The sequence below is a fragment of the Phodopus roborovskii genome, unplaced genomic scaffold (genome assembly GCF_943737965.1).
Source record: "Phodopus roborovskii unplaced genomic scaffold, PHOROB, whole genome shotgun sequence".
Classification (NCBI taxonomy): Eukaryota; Metazoa; Chordata; class Mammalia; order Rodentia; family Cricetidae; genus Phodopus; species Phodopus roborovskii.
In genome coordinates, this window is record NW_026126514.1 from 13,746,970 (window position 1) to 13,761,231 (window position 14,262).

At 41.9% G+C, this 14,262-nt stretch overlaps 1 protein-coding gene across 1 annotated transcript in view; it reads left to right on the plus strand.

The window, feature by feature from the left end:
• The first annotated feature begins 783 nt into the window (after nt 1-783).
• Nucleotides 784-14,262, plus strand: part of Fancm (FA complementation group M) — a 50,694-nt gene continuing 37,215 nt past the window's right edge. The window contains exons 1-6 of the mRNA XM_051195913.1: nt 784-1,352; nt 2,064-2,236; nt 5,834-5,911; nt 6,293-6,451; nt 10,010-10,141; nt 13,558-13,690. Of these exons, the coding sequence (XP_051051870.1) occupies nt 878-1,352; nt 2,064-2,236; nt 5,834-5,911; nt 6,293-6,451; nt 10,010-10,141; nt 13,558-13,690 (1,150 nt within the window). The 5' untranslated portion in view covers nt 784-877. The remainder of the gene's footprint in view (nt 1,353-2,063; nt 2,237-5,833; nt 5,912-6,292; nt 6,452-10,009; nt 10,142-13,557; nt 13,691-14,262) is intronic.

Consider the following 14,262-nt stretch of genomic DNA (forward strand, 5'->3'; position numbering starts at 1 on the left):
TGGCAGTTCAAGGCCCTTTTGGTCTACTTGGCGAGTTCCAGACCAGAATGGGCCTCAGCAAGATTCTGTGTGGAACAAAAACATACGGAGGAAAAAGAAAATGAAACCCAAGGCAAAATCTTATTTGTTTTGGTTTTCCAATAAATACAGGGCCAGAGCACATTTCACTTTCTTTAGACAGGCAAAGTAGTAAAATAATGGGTTGCTATTTCTAACACAGAAAACTGCACTTTTCTTAGCATAAGTGGAGAAAAATATGAATTATTTAACTCTTTTTATTTTTGCTTTTACTCTCATCTTGGGTTTAAATATTCAATAAGGTTAAGGTAACAAATTATGAGTAAGCGCGTTCCCTGAGATCTCAAAGTCACGTATTTTAACATTATAAATGGTGCTACGTTAGTAGCGACATCTCATCGTTGGAAGCAAAGTAAAAACGAGATTCTATTTACTTATGTACTTTTGGATTGGAAACTCTCTTAAGCCAAGGATGACCTTGAACCCGATTCTCCAGCCTCCATTTCAAGAATCGCTACCACGCCTAGTTTTAGATGGCACTTAAACCCTCGCTGGGGAGGGTCGAGGGTGTAACAAAACAAACAAACAAAACAAAAACAAAAACTTGCAAAGGATACCAAATTCAGAGCCCATCCTCGGGCGCGCACTACGCATGCGTTCTCTCAGGTTTCCGGAACAACAGCCAATCATTTCCCCGTTGAAGACCGGGCGGCGGCGTTTTCAACCCGATGGGCTGCGGCCAGTCCCGCCCCCAGGTTCCACCGTGTCGCGGGCCGGAGACTGATGGGCGTCCGAGCCTGGGCGGTTTCGCTGCCAGCCGGGCTGGTCCGTCGGCGGAGCCCCGCTGCTGGGGGGCACCATGAGCGGACGGCAGAGAACGCTCTTCCAGACGTGGGGCCCGAGCCTCGTGCGAGGTGTTGGCGCCCCGGGCGGCAGCCAGGCGCGCTCGCCCGCCGTGGCGGAGGTGCTGCAGGAGGAGGATGACGACGAGGCGCTGCTGGTGGCCGCGGACGAGGCGGAGCGGCAGCTGGATCCCGAGGATGGCGGCTTCTGTGCGGCTGCGGGCGCCGTGTGGATTTACCCTACCAATTGTCCGGTGCGCGACTACCAGCTGCACATCTCCCGGACCGCCCTGTTCTGCAACACCCTGGTGTGCCTGCCCACCGGGCTGGGAAAGACCTTTATTGCTGCCGTAGTCATGTATAATTTCTACCGATGGTTCCCTTCCGGCAAGGTAGTTTTCATGGCACCCACGAAACCCCTGGTGACACAGCAGATGGAGGCCTGCTTCCACGTGATGGGTATCCCGCAGTCTCACATGGCTGAAATGACAGGTATCTGAGCAAAACTCATCTCCCCGGGAAAGGCTGGCACTTGTATTAACTGTGCAGGAGGAAGAGTGTCCTAATGCGAATGTGTTCATCTTAACGTTCTTTACTACAAGAACACCGTCAGTTGGTAGTAGCAAAGCCAAGTCTGTTGCATTGACTTGCTTTAGTTACTTTCTAGGGTATCTTGTAAATTGCCAGTGTTTTGAAGCAATTGTGAACGTAGTGCTTGGCAATTTATCCAAGGAGCATATCCCCATTGAAGAATTTGCTTCTCCTGAAGTTTTATGTTCTGTAGGAATTACCTAAAGACATTGTAATTGTAGTCTTCCATGAGCCTGCTTCCACCCTTGGGTTGCATCAGAACTCCAAAATGCAACATTTCAACGAATTGTCCAGTTATCCCCCCCCCCCCCCCAGCTAAGTAGAATACCAGAGCATGAATGTATTCAGAAACTGGACCAGGCTGTTTGTTTATAGTCTACCAACGATGGTCTTAAGTTTTCCGATGTTCACTATCTTGGTATGTGTTTCTTCTGGTTTTGTTGTTGTTTATGAGACGGGGTCTTGCTGTACAGCCCTGGCTGGTCTGGAACTTGAGGTGTTAAAGCAGGCTGGCGTTGCACTTAACAGTTGTCCTTCCACCTCAACCTAGAGTGATGGATTACAGGGGATTGCTACCACAACACCCTGTTCCACTGTCACTTTTATTCACAGGTTCAACTCAAGCTGTCAACAGGAAGGACATATGGTGCAGCAAGCGGGTGCTTTTTCTTACACCTCAGGTCATGGTAAACGACCTTACTAGAGGAGCTTGTCCTGCTGCCCGTATAAAGTGTCTTGTGGTTGATGAAGCTCATAAAGCCCTTGGGAACTATGCTTACTGCCAGGTAATCATTTCCTTAAAAGCTATTCTGTAGAGGAGGCATATATTGTTAAGAAGCATTTGGGGGACAGGTCTAAGTGATGGAAAATGTTGCTGGTGTGATTTTTTTTTTTTAAAAGCTTTACTTTCACTGTGTCAGAACACATGATGATGGGAAATACACTCTCCCATCCATTCAGAACTGTGTCTGTTCTCTCTCTCTCTTTCTCTCTCTCTCTCTCTCTCTCTCTCTCTCTTTTGAAACTGGATGTCATGATGTAGCTTTGCTGGCCTGGAACTCACTCTGTTGAGCAGGCTGGCCTTGAATTCACAGAGCTCTGTCTGCCTCTGCTGGGACTAACAGTATATGCCACCACACCCAGCCCTCTGCTTGCCACCTAACTTTAGCAGGGCCATTAATGTCAAATGTGGAACGTGTTTCTTGGTTTCCTTCCCAGTTGAAGAATTTGCTTCTCTTCGTATCTTATGCTCTTCCATAGGAATTATCTAAACAGTATATTTGCATTCTTGCACAAGAGCCTTCTTTGACCCTTAGGCCTCACCAGAGTTCCAAAATGAAGCATTCCAATGAATTGTTAAATTGTTCTTCCCTTAAGTAGAGTACCTGGCATGAAAGCATTCTTAAATAAAGTAGGCAAAGCTGTTTAGCCTATAGATAAGCCCGGTCTTAGTTTAGGCAATAATTTAAAGTAGGACATATGTGGAATTTAGGCAGTAATAATTCAAACTTTGAAAGTGGTTATATATTGCCATTGTTTTGGCATTTGGGTAAGATAAGAAACAATTGTCAGTGTTAAAAGGTGTTAGTGACATGTGCAATATACCTAACTGTACCTTCCAGTTGAGAGTACTCTGAGAAGCACTTGACTCAGCTGGGTTTGGTCATAGAAACATTCATCTCTTTTCACTAAATAGAAATGATCTCTTTCCTTTTTGTATGGAGATGTCTGCTCTGTTGTTCTACCTTGGTATTTGTTTTTATTGACTTTTAGTTGCATATATATGCATGAGTGGGTGGGTCTGCACCTGTGATTGAAGGTGCCCTTGGAGCCCAGAGTAGGTTGTTGAATACCCTAGAGCTAGAGTTCCAGATGGCCAGCATAGGTGTTGGGACAGAAGTCAATTTTTTTTTTTTTTTTGCAAAAGCACCTTTAACTGCATGGTGTTTCTCCAGCCCAAGTAGCCTTTATTATATGTGTCCAGTTGGAGGATCTGATACTGTTGTTGTTAAGACTGGTTTTCCCTATGAATCCAGATTGGCCTCTGACTTGGAATATTCCTAAATCAGCCTCTAGAGTCCTGGGATTATATGCATATGCCATCATAACCGGTGACTGTTGAGATGTGTAATAGCCATTATACAGTAGGGAGTAAAGATCATAGTGAAATTGAAATCGTGTGTGTGTGGAAAGCAGTAAAGCTGGTGGTCTTACCGAAAGTGATGACAGACAGTAGGTTGAGGACTCAGAGTAGGAACAGAAGTGGGAGAAAGAAAGAAAGGAAAGGTCCTGGATTTCACTGCCAGTTTATGATCTCTAGTTTCCTTGGAGATAAGTATTATTATATTATTCTGTATTATCCTAGGGAGAATTATCTTTCTTACTGTTATCACTTTATATCTAGGAAATATATTTGTTATCTTTCCAGATTAGTACAGATTGTATTGAAATTTACATTTAAGGAAGATATTTATTGCTTTTTTTATTTATTTATTTGGTTTTCTTTTTGTTTTGTTTTTGTTTTTTGGTGCCAGAACTGGCTTTGAACTCACTCTGTAGCCAAGGATGACCCGGAAGTCCTGGTCTTCCTCCTCCTTTCTCAATGCTAGATTACATCACTTATCACTACACCCATGTTGAGAGATAGTTTAAACTTATTCCAGCTTCATGGAAATTCCCTTTGTAGAATTAGTTTCTATTTAACTCATTTTCGAAAGGTGTCTAGGAATTACGTGATTCTTTTTTTTTTTGAAGCAGAGTTGGGATTTAATATTTTAATATAGGTTCCAGTACAAAGATTAAGAGAAGGTGTCTAGAAGAAAGTAAGACACACCTCAGAGCATGGGTATAGACTTCTCTAGGAAGAATTATGGAAAGTGAGACATACTGAGCATGAGTACAGGCTCTTCTGTGGAGAATCACAGCCTGTTTTTTCAAAAACTGCAAATCTTGTGCTTTTAATGAATACAATTGACATATTGACTTAACTAGTAACAGAATAGCCTGGAATCATTCTAGATGTGAGTGAAAACAGGTGTATAAGCTCCATGAAATATACAATTTGCTGAGTCACAGAATAACAGTACCATTACCTCATAGTGTAGCACAGGATGAAACTCACCGTGTAGCCCAGGCTGTCCTTAAACTCTTGACTGTCCTCCTGCCTCAGCCCCCCAAGTGCCGCTGATATTATAGCCACGAGCAAGACATCGGCCTTTGCCTTTCATATCTGAGAACATCACTTCAAGCACACTGCTGACTGGTTTTTGTCCAGCTTGACACAAAGTAGAGTTACCTGGAAAGAGGGACCCTCAGCTGAGCAATTGCCTCCATAGGTTGGGCCTATCGATATGTTTGTGGGTCCTTTTCTTTTTTTTTCTTTTGAGACAAGGTTTCTTTATGTAGCTTTGAAGGCTTTCCTAGAACTCCTCACAGAGATCCACCTGCCCCTGCCTCCTGAGTGCTGGGACTAAAGGCGTGTGCCACCACTTGATTAATGATTACTGTGGGGGTGGCCAGCCCCCTGTGAGTGCTGCCACCCCTGGCAGGTAGATCTGAGTTGCTTGAGAAAGCAAGGCCAGCAGGCCAGTAAGCAGCTTTCTTCCATGATGGTCTCTGCTTCATTTCATCTCACAATGAAATGGACTTCCATCACTTCAGCCATCAGCTGTAACTTGTCAGATGAAACAAACCCTTTCCTCTCGAAAGTTGCTTTTAGTCAGTATTCCCTCACAGCAGCAAAAAGCCAACTAGAATAAACAATAAGACAAAATCAGTTATTAGAGATATTTTATTTTACATGAAAGCTTTTGTTTCTGCCATGCTGGGGATGAACCTTAGGACTTTCCTTGTGCGTGCTCGGCAAGTACTTTTCCCCTAAGCTATGTCGTCAGGCCTTTTTTTTTTTTTTTTTTTTTTTATCAGTTCTGGTTTTCCCTCTATTTTCTGGACCTCTGTCTATTGCCCAGTCTGGCTGAGAACTCACTATGCTGCCCAGGCTAACCTTGATTTTTGGCAGTTCTTCAATCTCAGCCTCCTGAGTACTGTGATTGTAAGTGTGCTAGCTTATTGGTTCTTAATCAAAACAGTTCTACCGAAGTCTACTTTGTATATAATGTTACACCTTGTGTGTGATGTCTAGCATCTTCTAAAAAAATATTAATAAAAATTATTAATATGTTTCAAACAATAGTCAAGATTCAGTGTGAGTATCATGAAACCTACATCATTTGTTTATGTGATGAGATGATTATTGGTAGGTCCATGCATCAGAATATCCATAGTAGACCACATATAATGTCATTTAACTGAACAACTTTTATTTTCACATTGGACAGATGAAATTAAAGAGTTTTGTTTTATTTATTTATTTATTTTTTAAGGTTGTAAGGGAACTGGTCAAATACACAAATCATTTTCGAATCTTGGCTCTTAGTGCCACACCGGGTAGTGATATCAAGGTAAGTGCCATGAGCTTCCATTATTACATCATCTCCTGATGCAATTGTTTTAAGTCTCACTGTAAACTTTGAGTGAAATTTACATCAGAAATGTATTACATCATTTATTTATGTATCATTGTGGGGCTTTGTTGTTGTTGTTTGGGGTTTTTTGTTTGTTTTTGTTTTTTGAGACAGGGTTTCTCTGTAACTTTGGAGCCTGTCCTGGAACTTGCTCTGTAGACCAGGCTGGCCTTGAATTCACAGAGACCCACCTGCCTCTGCCTGACCTGGCTATATCATTGTGTTTTTGATGCAGGGTCTTATGAGCTGAGGCTAGCTTCAGATTTATAATTTAGTGTGTTATCTAACTTATACCTCTACTTCTCTGATTCTGCATAGGCTGTGCAGCAGGTGATTACCAACTTACTAATTGGGAAGGTAGAGCTTCGTTCTGAAGATTCTCCGGATATTTTGCCTTATTCTCATGAAAGACGAGTTGAGAAGCTCGTTGTCCCCCTGGGGGAAGAACTTGGAGCTATCCAAAAGACATACATCCAGGTAAGCCATTTTTATCAGTTTCTGGTTCTGATAAATGAACTGGGGATGAATTATTTCAGTTAGAAAAGGCAGAGTATATGTACAGTACTTCCTATAAATATGAAGTTGAAAAACATCTCTGAAATTGAAACTTGGGGTAAGTTAGCCCTATTTTTATATGCAAGAAACCATTTTTTTTTTCTTTACAAAATGGGCCATTTGTAAAACAGAGTAGTAGCATTGAGCTGGATATGGCAGTGCTGGGGTTGACACTGTCTGCTTAATGAACATATATTTAAATGACTCTGGGCTTTTTTCCCTGCAGTGAGATTGAATCTCACTATGTAGCCTAGGCTGGACTTGAACTTGTGACTCTCTTATCTCCTCCTCTTGATTATTAAGATTACAGGAATTGTGGGAGGTCCCTACAGGCTTTACAGCCCATAAGGAAATGCTCTGAATGAAGAAAGAATGAAACTTGGTTCAGCCCGATTTTAGGTAATTGGTTCTAGGCTAAGACTTCTATAATCTGACATCAGCGCTTTTATTTTTACCATATTTAAGCACAGCACAATTAATTCAGTCTGGTGAGTACAACAAAGCTCAAGGCATGTTTGCATTGAAGTGCTTTATGAAGTACATATGACTTCATCTGTAAGATGGGTTCTTGTAGACTTAGAAGTGGTGCTCTAGGTAAGAGTCTATGGCATCGATTCTCAGCCTGCGGGGTTTGACCCCTTTGGGGGCTGCATATCAGATACTTACATTCCAGTTCATAACAGTAGCAAAATTACAGTTTTTTTTTTTTTAAGATTTATTTATTATGTATGGAATGTTCTGTCTGCATGTATCCCTGCAGGTCAGAAGAGGGCACCAGATCTCATTACAGATGGTTGTGAGCTATCTATGGTTTCTGAGAATTGAACTCAGGACCTCTGAAAGAGCATCTACTTCCCTTAACCTCTAAGCCATCTCTCCAGCCCCAAAATTACAGTTATGAAGTAGCAATGAAATAATTGTGTGGTTGGGGGTCACCACAGCATGAGGAACTGTAGTAAAGTTGAAGCATGAGGAAAATTGAGAACCACTGGTCTAGGGGGAAGAAATGAGGTAAAGATAATCCCTGTCCATAAGATAACATGTAAGTCACTTAGGCTTTTGTAAAGCCTCTCACAAGCATGAGTTTTATGGATTAGAAGTGATGCTCAAGGTTTTAGGGGGAAAGGGTGTGCAGAAGTAAAACATAAATTCTGGGGGTATGGGCTCATTAGACAGCAAAGGGCCACCAAGTCTTAACTACAACTTTCCTGGAGGACAGCCAAGTATCTTCTTTCTTTGGAGAGACCAGCTGTGTGTTTAACTTTCCTGGCCTCTCTGGTGCTTATTTGTGGGCACCAGGACCTTTTTGCCCTCTACAAGGAGTGTGGCAACATTCCTGGTGAGAGAGGGGACGGGACGGGACGGGACGGGGAGGGGAGGAGAGAAACTATGTGTGTATGTACCCCTGAATGTATAACTACCTCTACCTCAGTCTGTATAGTGTTACATATGCCTGTGTGTTTTCAGGGCTGACCATTTGCTATTACACAGCCAGCTGGTGTTCTCTTCCCTGGGGAAGATTATTTCTTCTGCTCTCAACATTCCTTACTTCCCTGTGGTACTCTATGGTTGAGGCCTTGTGAACTGAGTACACACACTCACGAATGCTGGTTTTCAAGACAGGGTTTCTCTGTATAGCTTTGGCTTTCCTAGAAATTGCTCTTTAGACCAGGCTGACCTTGAACTCAGAGATCTGCCTGCCCCTGCTAGGATGGACTAGCAGTGCTACCACCACCAGGCATTTGATTGTATATTTTTTTGGTGATTGTTTGAACTACAGTATGAAATGCATACAGGCATAGATGTATATAAGCAGTAAACCATGGCTCTAAGTTTTTCCAAAGTGAACATATCTGTCATTCAGCTGGGAGTTTCTTTTTGTTTTTGAGACAAGGACTCACAGAACTCTGTCTGCTTCTGCTTCTAGGTACTGGCAGAAGTTTCTTTCTTTTTTAATGTGATTGGTGTTTTGCTATGGAACTGGAGCTACAGACAGTTGTGACTGCCATGTGGGTGCTTGGAACTGAACCCAGGTCAACTGGAAAAGCACTTAGTGCGTATAACCTCTGAGCCATCTCTCCAGCCCAGTGGGTCAGTCTTTAAGGACTAACCCTATTTTCTTTTATTTCCTTCCTTTTTTCCTTTTTTTCTTTAGGTTTTTCGAGACAGGGTTTCTCTGTATAGCTTTGTCACCTATCTTGGAACTTGCTCTGTAGACCAGGCTGGTTTTGAACTCACAGAGGTCCACCTGCCTCTGTCTCCTGATTGGGATTAAAGGCGTGTGCCATCACCAGCTAGTTCAGAAGTTTCTTGTATGTATGTATGTATGTATGTATGTATGTATGTATGTATGTATGTTTTTCGAGACAGGGTTTCTCTGTGTAACAGTCCCAGCTGTCCTGGAACTCACTCTGTAGACCAGGCTAGCCTCAAACTCACAGAGATCTGCCTGCCTCTGCCTCTCAAGTGCTGGGATTAAAGGTGTGCACCATCAGTGCCCAGCTTCTTTATAATAGTCTCACAATATGATTTTCAAATGGAAATGGTTTTCCTTGCCAGATGTCTGGCAAAAATCTCCACTCTTTGTTGTTTTATTGGGAGTAGGGGGACAGGGGAGAAAGGATATAGAGTACTGCTCCTAGTGTATAGAGAACAGAAAGTGACTAACATCCTGCAGTGGACACATTGGCCACCTCACAACGAGGAGTTCTCTGGCCCAGTTACCATTTGAGAGACTGCTAGAGTTTGATTTTTGAGGCAAGTAATGTCTGTCCTTTATAATCAGTCTCACAGGAGAGAACTGTGTGTTTTCAAACCTTCCTCCTCATGGATGAAAGATGGTTTCAATTTTTTTCCACTTAGCCCACTGAGAGACAGGGTAAATTTCCCTTTCCTCACATTTGGACGTGCCCTGATTTAGAAATAAGCTAAAAGGCCAGGCATAGCTGCACATAGCTTTAGTCCCAGCACTTGGGAGGCAAAGGCAGGCAAATCTCTGTGAGTTCCTGGCCAACTTAGTGTATATAACATGTTTGGGGCCAGCCAGGGCTATGCAGTGAAAAATTTTGTCTAGGAGGGGAGGAAGGAAGAGAAGGAGAGAGACAGAGAGAGGGAGGAAAGGAGGAGAGAGTGACTTAGGAAAAGAAAGAAGTAGGATTGGGGATGGATGTGGAAGTGGTAGAGCCTGCCTGCCTTGTGCAAGACTTTGAGTTCAACCCCCAGTGCTGTGAAGGAAATGAAAAGAATAAGCGTGGTGTTACATTACAGTTGAACATAGTGGAATGCATGCTTTTGCTAACTCCTAGGTGGATGGTGTCTAGATATAAATGCCAGTCCTTTGGAATTTTGGTATCTTATGTTCATTTAAAAATTAATTTCATGGTATATTTCATTAAATTAAAACTTTTAATATATGATAGTCATTGTATTTGAAAAAGGACTTGAAAGTAAGCTTGAACTAAATTTCTTTTGAATTTGCAGATTTTGGAAACATTTGCCAGTCCCTTGATTCAGAGAAATGTTTTGATGAGAAGAGACATCCCCAATCTAACAAAATACCAGTTAATTCTGGCAAGAGACCAATTTAGGAAGAACCCATCCCCAAATATTGTGGTACGTATTTTTAAATAAATTTTGGAGACTGATTAAATTTTTATTGAGTGCCTGGTAAAATGTAAATGATAAATTCTTAGGTATATATTAATTAGTTCAAAAAGGATTTACATACCATTTATTGCAGATGTGTAGGTTCACATTTGTAATTCTTGTATTTGGGAAACTGAGGTGAAAGGATTGCTATGAGAACACCTTTTTAAAAAAAGGCGGGGGAGGGGGAAGGAGGGAGAGGAGATGGCTCAGCAGCTGCTAGCAGCATTTGTCACCCAGCCCGATGACCTGAGTTGTCATGGAGACCCATGTGATGGGAGCAGGATTGTCCTCCAACCTGCTTGTGTGTGCCGTGGCACAGATGTACCCACCTACCCACACCCACACACACACCAAATAGATTAATTTAATAAAAACTCATGTATGCAACACCCCCCACCCCATCCCTGGTACTCGTGGCTGGAGAGCAACATTCAAGAGTCTGTTGGCACCTTCCTCCTTGCTGAGGCAAGTCTTTCTTATTATTTGTGCTGCCTCACTGCTGGCCCACCAACCTCTGCCTCCCATTTTACCATAGGAGTGCTGGAGGTACAGTTGTGCTGTGTCTCGCCCCAGGTTTTTGTTTGGTTTTGAGGTAGGGACTCAACTATATAGCCCTGGCTGAACCCAAACTCTGTAGTAGACCAGGCTAGACTTGACCTCACATATACCTGCCTGTCCTTGCTGAGATTAAAGGCATACACCATCATGTCAAACTCGTATCTGTGTTTGCATGTGGGTTTGTTGGACCCTAATTCCGGGGTCCCGATGGGCCTGTGGGAGAGCCCTGTGACACAAACACCAAAACCAGGAGATGCAACAAGCAAGAGGTGTTTATTGAGCGAGTGCACTCGGGTGTCAGCAATCTTGAGGAAAGCTGCACACCCCTCAAAGGGTTCAGGCTCCTTTTTATAGAGAAAGACCGCAACCAGCATACATGCATGGGGCACAAGGTGATTGATTACAAAGTATGATCTCATGTTTGAGAGATCACCCAGGTATGACCTGTTCTTATTCAAAGGATAAACCATAGAATGACTTGTAATGTCCCCAGACTGTCTGTAGGCCAGGAGTGACCCAGACAGGTCTGTTCATCTGGGACCATTTGTTCCAGGGTTGGGGGCCTATTTCCTTGTTTGGGCCAAGACCTGTGAGAAACTTTTTTCATACTCTGGCTTTCTCTTGGCTGTAACTAGCCCTATTTAACAAGATCAGTCTAGCATATAACCACTAGCCCCATCACCACAGTAACCTTTCTTGTTTTCATAATTTCTGTCTTTTCCTCCCATGTCAGTGTCCATTCTTTATGATTTTTCTATATTCTGCTTGCAAGAATTATTCATCTGCCCCTTTCCTACATCCTTGCTCTGCAAACTAAAATCTTTCAGGTTCAGGGATGAAGTTTGGGCCATCAGACTTGTATAGTTTGAGCCATTCCCTGCTGAGCTCTTTCCCAGCCTACATATTTTAGCTTTTAACAAATTGCCTTTTAGTCTACTTGTGATTAAAATTTAAAACCATAGCATGTAGTCCAGTTCTTTTCATGTTGTTGGTTTGTTTTGTATTTGAGACATGGTTTCTTTGTTTAGCCTTGGCTGTCCTGGAATTAGCTCTGTATACCAGGCTGGCCTTGAACTCAAGAGATCCTCCTGCCTCTGCTTCCAGAATGCTGGGATTAAAGATGTGCATCACCACCACTTGGCAATTTAGTCTAATTCTTGACACCAGAAGTCATAGAAAACATTCTAGTAAGCTTCTTTAAAACAAAGAAAATTGCATTTACTTGTTTTTATTAATTGATTGATGTATTGATTTGTGTGTGTGTGTGTGTGCCTGTGTACATACATAGGAATGTGTATGCCATGATGTGTCTGGAGGTCAGGACAACTTGTGAGAGTAAGTTCTCTTCTACCCTATAGGTTTAGGGATTGAATTCAGGTCATTAGTCTTGTTGGTAAATGCCTTTACCTGCTGAGACATTATGCTGGCCCACACGCTTGTTTAATTTTACTAGAAAAATAATGGATGAATAGGAAAATTTTTCTCAGACTGTCTAAAGTTAAAAGATGTTCATCATGAAAACAGGTTCTGAGTCCTTTGAACTGAGAATAAAATCATATGCAAAGGCAAGAGACAATTGAAAGAGGACAGAAAGTGATGTGGCTGAGGCAGGGATTAGAGGTTGTTAGTGTAAATGTGACCACATGGGACTAGTTTGCAATGTTATGGCAAGAAACTAGGGATTCTTTTCCTTTTTTTTTTTTTTTTTTTTTTTTTTTTTCAAGGTAGGGTTTCTCTGTAACTTTGGAGCCTATCCTGGAATTTGCTCTGTAGACCAGGCTGACCTTGAACTCACAGATCTCTGCCTGCCTCTGCCTCCTGAGTGCTGGGATTAAAGGCATGCGCCACCAATGCCCGGCTGAAACTAGGGATTTAAGTTGGAAGTGATAACCAATGCCCATGATTTCATCCTGGGGGAGGTTGAGGCCAGAAGATTGCTGGGTTGCTCAGAGTTCTAAGACAGGCGAGGCTACAGGTGGGGAGTCCTGTCTCAAATAAACAAAGTAGATAAGTGGAAGGAAGACAGGACAGAAGGGTGGGAGAGGGAAGGAGGAAATCATGCCTTTATCAAATGTAGGAAAATAAGTATGATGATCTTTTAAAGCTCTACAGATGTCTTTCTTCATTTCTGTACAGTGACCATAGCCATCCCGGTGCTAAGATTAAATGAGTTTGTATAGCAATAGACTTAGAGGACTGCCTAATATCCAGTGTGATGACGTGTTTACTTGGCATTACACACTGATTGAATATTTTTCCTATTTGGTGGTGTCACCTGTCTACAATCCCAGCACTTGTTAGACAAAGACAGGAGGATTGTTGAGTTTGAAGCCAGACTGGGCTATATACCAAGTTCTAGGCCAGCTTGAGGCCATACTCAGGCACACACAGAGAGAGAGAGACAGAGAGAGAGAGACAGAGACAGAGACAGAGAGATTAACAAAACAAACAAATATTTATCCTTCATGAGGCTAAGTCTTTTCATAACTCATATTTGCCTCAGTGTTTTACCTATGATAGATAATTATTAGTAGCTTTGAAAGAAAACATGAACCTATATGTTGCAAGTAATTTACTTATGATGAAAAATTATAAATACTGGTTTCCTGTTGATTTTTTTTAAAGAGACAGGCTTTATATGGAAACTACATGGTACTTCCATAGCCCCACCCTGAAACATGACACCCGGTAAAACTATCAAGTTATAACTGGTGTAACAGTTATTCTGATTATTTGAACCATATTTTGTTACAGTAACAATTGGCACAGAGGGTGTATCTTCACTTTCTTCTCTGGTTAAATTTGACATGTGTTTCTTCCAGGGAATTCAGCAAGGCATAATTGAGGGAGAGTTTGCCATATGCATTAGTTTATATCACGGATATGAGTTATTGCAGCAAATGGGGATGCGATCCTTGTATTTCTTCCTTTCTGGAATCATGGATGGAACTAAAGGTAAGTTATATGAAATTACTTTAAAGAACAATGAAATGTGTTATTTTAGTTCAGGTTATTGAGCAGTTGGAGTCAAACTTCAGGTAACTTCTTTTATTCTTTTTTTTTTTTTTTCATTAAAAATAAAATTTTTCATGCAATATATTCTGGTCACTGTTTCCTCTACATCTTCTCCCAGATCCTCCCAGTGATCCAACTCTATTCATTCTTTCTTTCTCTTCTTAGAAAACAAACAAGCAAAAAAAAATGTATTTATACACATACACATACAAAACCCATAAAAATACAAAGTCAGAAGCCATAAATAAGCAAAAGACCAGTAAGGCAAAAAAAAAAAAAAAAAAAAAAAAAGAAATACCCATACAGAATAATTTGACACAAAGATACCTTTTGTGATGGTGTCCACGGGTATGGAGCCTTACAAATGTGGTTTGTACACACAGTGATACTCCATTTGAGAGAACTAATTTTTCCTTTGCAAGCTTGTGTCCACTTCCCCCTCGGTGCTGATGAGTTCCTGTGTGCTGATCCTGTCATGTCCAGAAGGCCTTGTTTGCAAGGTGTCCTCCATC